The sequence below is a fragment of the Corella eumyota genome, chromosome 4, assembly GCF_963082875.1.
Source record: "Corella eumyota chromosome 4, kaCorEumy4.1, whole genome shotgun sequence".
Taxonomy (NCBI): domain Eukaryota; kingdom Metazoa; phylum Chordata; class Ascidiacea; order Phlebobranchia; family Corellidae; genus Corella; species Corella eumyota.
In genome coordinates, this window is record NC_137493.1 from 13898463 (window position 1) to 13907817 (window position 9355).

Below are 9355 nucleotides of genomic sequence, written 5' to 3' on the forward strand. Positions count from 1 at the left end.
AAAAATCTAAAATAAAAATAAAAAAATTTTATTTTTTAAATTGATACTGCCTCTAATATTAGACCGCATCATCTGATAGATTGTTTAATAAATAGCATACATCTGCGGTTATAATTATTAGTAAATACCAAAATCGACCTTTGGGACCTCGGCCTAAATCGCTTTTCGCCAAAAAATTATTCAGATTTCATGAATAATTAAAAACATTTTGTTATAAACAAGCATATATCAATTGGACACATGTCATGTTATTGCGCATTTAATTTTTGTAAATAGATTGTAACAATTTTTATAAACATAATCAATCTTTCAATTACTTATTTTCTTTCTAAAAACTGTTTTAATGTAGAAAAAAAATAGTGTTTCTCAATAGAGCAGCTCTATAGACATTCAACTCTATTAAAGAATTAATAAAATATAATATTTTGTATCTTTTCTTGCAATAGAAATATATATTCTAAACTAACTGTTGTCTATATTTTCATAAGATACTCTTTTTATAAAATAAAATTCCATAATACTCTGACTTATATACTATTTGAATTTCTAAGGCCTGAAGAAAAAATATATAATTCTTCCTATTTTGTGGTTTTATTCTTGGCACGAAGTCCTTTGAATTTATAACCTATAGCACGGAGCCTGAATCCTAGTTTTATGTCAGAATTAATCCGTGGACTGCAGTACTACGACATGGTGGTCGATATTTGGAACATACGTGACGCGAATCACAGGAGTTCTTATCACTTATGACATAATGTTTTTGGACGCTAGGTCACCAACAACAACATATAGTTAGTAAGTGTCTTCTATATACATATGCATACGTGACTACTCTAAGCCTGAAATTTATTATTCAAGCGCTAACGCAAAGTTTTTTTGTTTTACTTAATTTAAGTGAACTAAATACACATCCACTATTTCTAAATAATTTTTAAAATGTGTTCTTTAACTTGGAGCATTTTTGCCTATATAAATAACAGATATGTAGCCTTTTTATAAGCAACTTTTTGTTATTACCAATCATTTTAACCAACAAAAAATTTTCAACCTTTACCTTGGCATTTCTTTTTTCTTTCTTAACTTACCTATACAAAACTAACAATATCTTATTCTAACCTGACCGCATTCGTCTATCTGAAATTCTTTTCTTTAGAATACTTTGAATAAATTGAAATGTATGGTTTTGGATAAAAGACAATTCACGTAATACCACGTGTTTCATATTTAAAGTTAATGTCATTATCTCGTTGCCGACCGCAAACGCTTTCAAACAATTTAAAAATTACAAAAATAAATTTCTATAGGTAGATTGTTAAACTAATTTTAACGAAAATTGTTTCTTAAAACTATAAATTGAATTTCAAAAAACTGAACAATTGAAGACCAGGTAATATTTGTTCTAAAAAACTAAGGCTCTAGAATAGAAAGCAATTGTGCCTATATAAAATTCCACAGCCTTACCTTAGAATACAAACTAGTTTTTTATTAAAAAAAAAATCTTTTATATTTGAAAAAGGTATTTTTGTTACAGTGTATTTAATAGTAACTCCCCGAGGGTTTAGGTAGTAATTAAAAGCCACTAACTACGGATCAAAATTGACGTTTTGTAACAGGGCTTATTAAAAGAAAATACACCGGGGCCCAGTAAAAAAAAACACTGGCCGTATATTTATTAATTAGTCAAATATTATAGAGGACATTATAGTCAACGCTTTATGTCCAGAATAAGAGTACGCCTGACGTTTTATAAATTACGTAATTTGTGTGTGCTTGCTTACGTAATGTTTTTTATGTTCTACGTCAAACCTCAAAAATCAATTTTAAAGTTTTTTTTAACTTGTTCTTGACGTTGTAGTTAGGGGTTAACTAATACAACTAAAATTTAAGAGATTTAATTAAAATTTTTTGACTTTGGACGTTTAATTATTTATCTGTATTTCAACCTCGCTAAATGTGATACAAAAACGCAAATATTAAACAAAAATTTTAATTTCAAATAATCTTGCCTAATTAGTAATTTTTTTGCATCTAAATCTGTAAATTTTTTAAATTTTGTAAAAAATTGCAACATTTGCATTTGTTATGTTCGTATGAAAATAAACTACTAAACCGAAGAAAAAAAATCAATCAAATGCAACTTTGTTAAATCTTTTTGAGAGAGCAAAAAATAAATAATTAATTTAGCGAAAAATAAATCTATTTGTTCGGCCTTTTGTTTTTTAGTTTTTGTCCGGAAGTCTAAACATAAATTTCTGACGTACGGAAAGAGACTTACATTAAACATTGCGAATAATTAATTTATTTTTTAGTACTAAAACTCTATTTTTTATTTTTTTTCAACTGTATTTGTTTACTAATATAAAACTTGCAAATTTCCAAAAATAAAAAAGATTTATTAAATCACTAATAAACTATACCCAATACTTTGCCATTACCATGTTTCTTGACTTTGTAAAACCAATAATATTACCATTACCAAGACATAAATATTAACCATATCGTTACCATTTTTAAACCAATAATCGAACCCTAATTAACCATATTTAAAACTGTTTTTTTATCAAATCTTTTGCGTACATTTATCTATTGAAATTATTATTACAATTACTTAACAAATGCTATTACCTATACATATACTATAAACATAACTACAACCAATTTTATTTACCATAACCTTCAGAAAAAAATTTTTGAATTTACTTTGTCTTTTTTTATGAAATGCTTTAAATTTTTATAAAAACAGCCCTAGCTTAATAACACCCGCTTTTACATTATTTCGACAAAGTACCTTCTTATTTAATATTCAATAAAACCTACCACAAGAGATTATGAATCGTCAGGTCTGTGCTTACAATTCTTTAATATTTTATTCTATAATTGGGACGTTCCATTTGCTCTGTAAGATACTGTCCTTTTTTGAGGGTTGATTCCAAGTTTATGTAGCCTAATTTAAAAAATTTCCCGACCAGTTGGTACTCATACAATATTAACACTGACAAAACAGTCCACTTTAATAAATTCACAATTACCTTTCGAAGCCAAGATAAGGCGATAAGGAATTTATTGTTAGCAAAAACGACTTTTTAATTTATTTATAGTTGTTTTGTTTCTATTATTAGGCGATGAGTTTTAGACGCATGACCATCAAATTGGAAAATAAATAAGTCAAAAAATGAGCGTAAGTTTTTTAGGGAAATAAAAATTATGAGGTCATTGGTAAATTCGAAATGCTTCGAAAAAAACGTCAATTGTAATCTCTATATTAAAAACATTCTGTAGTTTCTTTAAACATAAAAAATTCTATAATTTCCTAATAAAAAATTTGAAAAATTGGTCTAAAAACAAAAGTGCTACAACGTGTGAAGAATATACAGAAAGTGCCTAAACTTAATATATTCTTAAAACCGTAAATCACATAAGTCTGACATTTATGAGCATGTAACATGATATATAGTGTTAATAATACATGGCTTAACAACATCGTGAATGATAATTTGTTCGGACTTGAAGTAGAATAACGGTTTAATAGGCCGAGTCACAATAACAGTCGAAGATGTAATCGTAGGTATATCTTGATTTTAACATAGTTAGGGTTGTTTTTTTTTAATTTTTATAAGTTAAATTTTAAATTTTATTGATTTAATAAATTTGGGTTTAAATAAAAGTTTACTGGAATTTGTTTATTTTACCAAAATAGTTATAAAATTCTTAAATGTTTCCTTTAAAATAAAAGTGTTTGCCATAAAAGCAAAAATTACGACATTTTTTTTCAAATTCAGCGTGTTTTTGATAAGGATCAAACCCGCAACCCTTCGGCTCGTAATTGAATACCATGACTGGTTTATGTATATTTCTTTTAAAATCTTTAAAAATTGATCGTTTTTTTTATTTTTTGGAAAAAATGTGCCGTTGTTACATGTTTTAAGCTATCCGCAAATCCTGGATTCAAATGCAAACAGTGTCGTATTGCTGCGGCCCAAACCCGAGTTTTTTGGCTAGTAATCCAATCCTATAACCTCTTTTTTTTCCATATCACCTTGAGGTAATAGGTTTTACATTTTTTGGGGGAGGAAGGTGTGCTGTTATGACGTGTTTTGAGCTATTCGTAAACGCCGGGCTCAAGCGCGAATAGTGTGACGTTGGTGCGGCTCGAACCCGAAACCTTTCGGCTTGTAGTCCGACGCCATGACAGGTTTGCCACACTACCGGACTTTACCACAGTAGATACAGTATAACCCCTTAGCTCCATCTCGCGGACAAAAATATTCAAGGCAAAACTAACATTTATTACTTAAACATGTACATTAAACCACTCGCATATACTGACAAATTCACATACAATTTTCAACAAAGAAACAAAAGTTAAGCAAATAACAGCTTCAACACCGAATCAAAAACCAACAAAATATTCCAAATATAACAAAAAAGTTTTAAAAAAATATTTTGACCGCCATTTTTTTTACTGATAGATTGTACATTTTTTTTAATTATTGGCTAAATTAAAAAAGAATTAATGTCATTGATTTGCGTCATGTTTTGGTCTCTTATTGGATTTTTTGAATATCTTTTTTGCTTCCAACGTTAGCCTACAAACCTACAATAGGAAATTGAACTCAATTTTGGCAGAAAAATTTGCTAAAAAAAGGTTTCAGCAAAACTTCCATCGATTTCCGCATTCGGTGCAGAACACAAAAGTGGTCATCGGCTCATCTGAACTTCTCGTTTGTAGCTGAAAAATTAAAAAGAATCTTTTTTTATTTACAAATTATAAAAAATGATATTCCAGTTTTCACATTCTGAACATAAAATAAAACTTCTATGAGACGCAAATATATTCCAGCTTTGGGGATCGAACCCAGGACCCATGATGTAAGGCTAGTTTTTATAACTTCTAGTCGATGCCTAAAGATCACATTTTGAGTGTTGTAGTATGGTTGTCTTTCTTAACTAATATATACCCATGATAATTTACTCCCACACTATGAATAGCAGGAGGTTTATCTTAATAGCTTTAAAATCACATTTAAATTGTCCACTTAGCCTCATCATAACCAGGTACTTTTAAACAGCTATTCGGACAGCACTTGCAGAATAGTTTAAAAAAAAAAAGAAGATGGACTAAATTTAAAGTTAACTTAAAGAGGTTTGTATATATTAAAACTAGTTGATTGGAGATACTAGAAAAGATTTTGGTTAGAATTTTAGAAAATAAAATTGGATCCCAAATTTTTTTTTTGTATATATCTTTATTCACGATGTGGGAAAGTCGAATGCGCGACTTAAACATAGAGTAACATCAGTTACTTCGACCCAGTCTCGAGTTGCCTGTGGCAGTTTGGGATATTATAGATTATAATTGCCTGATAGTTATGCTGCTGATTAAGTGCTAGCTCAGCAGGAGTTCATACCGTTTATAGCGCCTTACTCAAGGGCGCTACAGCATAAGATCAATGGGGATTAAACTCACAACCCCATGTGTGGTGTAGCAAGTGTTCTTACCACTACACCACGCTGCCAGTCCTTTATATCACAGACTATCAAAATTATATCACAAACTATCAATTTAGTTGGTACATTTGATCTGGATTATGTCGTCCATTAACAAGATGTTACAACTGATGTAGCAGATAAGGGCACAAATAATATGCTAACCAACACTAACTCACCAGAGAAATAATTTATAATAAATTTTGATAATGTAAAACAGCAGCGGAAAATGTAAGCTTGGGGTATAGATTTAAATTAATAAATTTTTTAATTAAAAATAAACAGACCTGGGTATAGGTGCATGCTTTCGACTTGCACTTTCCGCATGTGAACATATCGGTCTTTGTCCCCTCGTTTACTGACATCTGGTGATCTTTTATATTTTCCTGTTCGTAAGCCTCTCTTAATTTCTTCATCTCCGAACTTGCCATCTCCTAAAATTAACAAAATTTTCAAAAAAAAAAAAAAAACGAAATCAATAAAAAAATTTTTTTTAAGCATTTTAGCGAATAGGAGCAGTGGGAATCAAACCCTGGGCCTCTTATGGTGGCAGATATTGCCTTAACAACAATTGGCCTTTACCTCTGCGGTCATTTTCGCTATAACTTCTGGTTTTACGACACCGTTTAACACATTCTGTTGCAGCACTGAGTTTCTGGCATCTTTAAGGTTACTGAAACGACTTCGTACCCTGTTCTTATATTTCATTCCCGTATCGTTGAATTCTTTGTGGATTGCTTCCTCGATGGCTGCAGCTATAAATGAGCATCTCGATTCACTGTGTGTAGAATCTAAAAAATATTTAATTTTTAAACAACAAAACAAAACCTTTGTTCGTAGTGTTAAATATTTTATTAGTTTATATATCTTTATCCTCGACAAGGGAAGGTTGAATGCACAACCTAAACATAGAGTAACATCAGTTACTCCGACCCAATCTTAAGTTGCCTTTAACAGTTTGGGATATTATTTAAATTATAATTGCCCGGTTTTTATGCTGTCGATTAAGTGCTGGCCCACCAAGAGTTCATATCGTTTATAGCGCCTTATTTAAAGGCACTATAGCATGAGAGCAGTGGGGATTGAACCCACGACCTCATGTGGTGTAGCAAGTGTTTTTATCACTACACCATGCTGCAGGTCCATTTTAAGGGTATACCAATAAAAATTTATTTAACAAATAGATCAAATTACCCTTTTAATAGGTTGTTAATAGGCCAAACATATATACTGTTAATAAACCAATGTATATATATATAAAAATATATTTTTTAAAATTGAAAAAAATTTACTGTCAGTCATAAGTCCTTTCAACAACATCTCTCTACATTTATCTCTGATTGGATTATTAGTTTTAAGTAAAGTACTTGAAGTATCCATGTGGTTAGAAGACATTGATTTTTCACTCTACAAAAATAATTTAACATATAATTTTTATTGTAAGATTGTTGAGAATATAGTTTAGTGAACAAATTTTAGGAAATATTTTCTTACATTAGATTTAGGTAACGGAGGTGAATGACTTTTAATTGTGGATGATATTTGTGAATCGGAGGTGCTCCCATTTCTGCTGCTTCCAGAAGGAGACTTTTTTGTTTCTACACAAAAATAGATTTTTTTAAATTTTTTAGGATTAATTTAATATATATATAAAAATATTTTCGGTTTGAGAAAAAAATTTATATTTTAAGTCTGTACTGTACTGTCAAGTATTAGCCTATACAGTTTGTAGCTTTATTCAACAATATGTTAATTGCTGCAAAATATAGTACAAATTTTTTTAAAAATTGACATTTTTTTGTAATGAGAAGGCCATCTTAACAGCCAATGAAATTACTTTTGTTACTTATACCCAAACTTCAGTTTTCCTAAAAAAGTTGATATATTATTAAGAATAATGACACATAATTAATCTGCCACATGGTTTTGAGTCATTTATAGCCCCTATATAAAAGCACTTTTACATAGAAGCAGTTGGGACCGCACCTATGACCTTATGTAGTGATGCTAAGTGTTATAACCTTACACTGCACTACTCAATTATTATTTATACCTGTGTTTGAAGGTCCTGACACTAGTTTCTTCCAACCTTTAATTAACTGTTTTGCTGAACTTGCAACTTCGTCATTTTTAGTTTGTTTTCTAATATTGTTAACTGTCATCCCAATCCGAGTTTTTTGAAGAGTTTCGAGATCAATTGACATCTTTTTTAAGACATTAAGAATGTCCAACGCATTGTCCTTAAACAAAATATTAATTTTACATAATTTTATACAAGGGAAGTCTATATTATTAGATATATTTAAAAACATTTATAAATAAATGAAATCGAAAAGTTAAATCAAGTATATTTTAGAAGCATTAATGATAAGCTGTACTTTCCTATAACAAACCCACATCCTGGTATAGTAGTCAGAACTGTAGCTACACTACACGAAGTCATGGGTTTGATCCCCACTGCTGTAGAGCCTTTAAATAAGGTGCTTAAAACGATATAAACCCCTGCTGAGCCAGCATTTAATCACCAGCTTAATTATAAGGTAGCCATAAATCTCTTATATCCCAAACTGACAAAGGCAACTCGAGACTGGGTCGGAGTAACGGTTGTTACCCTATGTTTAGGTTGTGAAGTAGACCTTTCAACAATGAGAATAAATAAATATAACAAAATAACGGATCAAAAAAATTTCAAATGTTTAGATTACATTTATCTTGTATATTTTAGGTATATTTCTCAATGAATAACTTTACTATTTATAACGAAATAGTAACAGTTTATAGTGTATATACATACAGTGTTTTTCTTAGCCACCATTCTATCCAACTTCTTTCCTATTCTCATAACCTCTCCTTCATTTGCCATTTTTAATATTACGAAATTTGAAAAACTATGTCTTACAAACCTTTTTGTGCAAAAAATAAGATAATAAAATATTTTAGGAAATGCAGTTAAAGTGTTAAAAATAACAAATGTTTTTTAGCAATTGTGTTCTGAATTTAAAACTGCTGATTTTGACACTTAGAAAAAAAAAATAGAACTTTAACAAAAATAAAAGTACAACCAACGACACTTTGTATAACCTCAGTTACAACCTTTTGAACTTATCAAATTAACAATGAATGCACATTTAAAATGCAAAACTTTTTTTTAACCATTAGCCCACCATGATAGCAGTCCTAAACCTGGGTCTGAAACTGTTGCTTTAATAGAATAAGGGGTTGCTAAAACTTGAGTTTTTTCAGTAGTTCCCGCTATAGTCGGACAATTTGAAGGCGTAGTATCCACAAATACCTCGTCAACGACACGAAATCTAATCGATTCGTTGACATCCATAAATAAGTCGTGAGCACCATCTTCAGTTTTATATTCCCACACCCAGATTTGTTCTTCTTCGTCGAATCTCGATGTCTCTTGTAAAAACTCTGGAGGTATTTTAATGTCGTCAAAAAAGCCGAGACTAACAGTCACACCATCTTGGCTACACCCTTTTATTTTACCCACTATTACCTCTTCGATAAAAGGACGAAAAACAACAAACCGAAAATGAACTTTGGTGTGCGAAGCACCGTCTCCGGGAAAAATATAAGAGTCGTCAAATTTTAAAATGTCAAAAAGACAAATGCATAATCCTAAATTGCAAACCACTTTATTTGCAAATCTTCGGTTTAGTTCAAGTTTTACGGCATCTTGAAGATCGACATTGAACAACCATGGCTGAATTTTGACTGTGTCAGTCATTTCAGCAAGCTTAAACATGGTATACAATTGTTGTATGTTACATACCCATTTATTTAAAAAATTCTTTAATAAAATTGAAAATAATTTTTTTTTTAAATATTTTTTTTTGATTTTATAATTTTATTATTA

General features: G+C 30.1%; 2 protein-coding genes across 3 annotated transcripts; both read right to left on the reverse strand.

Annotated features, from left to right (window-relative positions):
* Positions 1 to 4273: 4273 nt before the first annotated feature.
* On the reverse strand, positions 4274 to 8496 carry LOC145751460 (transcription elongation factor A protein 1-like). Of its 2 annotated transcripts, XM_082567616.1 has the most exons (7): positions 8282 to 8496; positions 7541 to 7727; positions 6982 to 7085; positions 6780 to 6894; positions 6070 to 6278; positions 5775 to 5921; positions 4274 to 4729 (listed from the first exon to the last, which is right to left on the reverse strand). In XM_082567616.1, exons 1-7 carry the CDS (start codon positions 8348 to 8350, stop codon positions 4649 to 4651), a joined length of 912 nt encoding a protein of 303 aa, XP_082423742.1. In that variant the 5' UTR covers positions 8351 to 8496; the 3' UTR covers positions 4274 to 4648. The 2 variants fall into 2 exon arrangements, with proteins under 2 accessions (XP_082423742.1, XP_082423741.1); XM_082567615.1 differs by lacking the exon at positions 8282 to 8496 and having other exon boundaries at positions 7541 to 8226.
* A 110-nt stretch (positions 8497 to 8606) lies between these two features.
* Positions 8607 to 9325, reverse strand: LOC145751461 (DNA-directed RNA polymerase III subunit RPC8-like). Its single transcript, XM_082567618.1, has one exon. It carries the CDS (start codon positions 9242 to 9244, stop codon positions 8636 to 8638), a length of 609 nt encoding a protein of 202 aa, XP_082423744.1. The 5' UTR covers positions 9245 to 9325; the 3' UTR covers positions 8607 to 8635.
* Between the last annotated feature and the right edge of the window lie 30 nt (positions 9326 to 9355).

Coding starts and splice junctions, on each gene's coding strand:
- LOC145751461 (XM_082567618.1), bottom strand. CDS start 9,244: ATGTTTAAGCTTGCTGAAATGACTGACACAGTCAAAATTCAGCCATGG.
- LOC145751460 (XM_082567615.1), bottom strand. CDS start 7,799: ATGTTTTTAAATATATCTAATAATATAGACTTCCCTTGTATAAAATTA. Junction 6,895..6,981: donor CTCCGTTACCTAAATCTAAT/GTAAGAAAATAT, acceptor TTATTTTTGTAG/AGTGAAAAATCAATGTCTTC. Junction 4,730..5,774: donor AAGCATGCACCTATACCCAG/GTCTGTTTATTT, acceptor TTAATTTTTCAG/CTACAAACGAGAAGTTCAGA.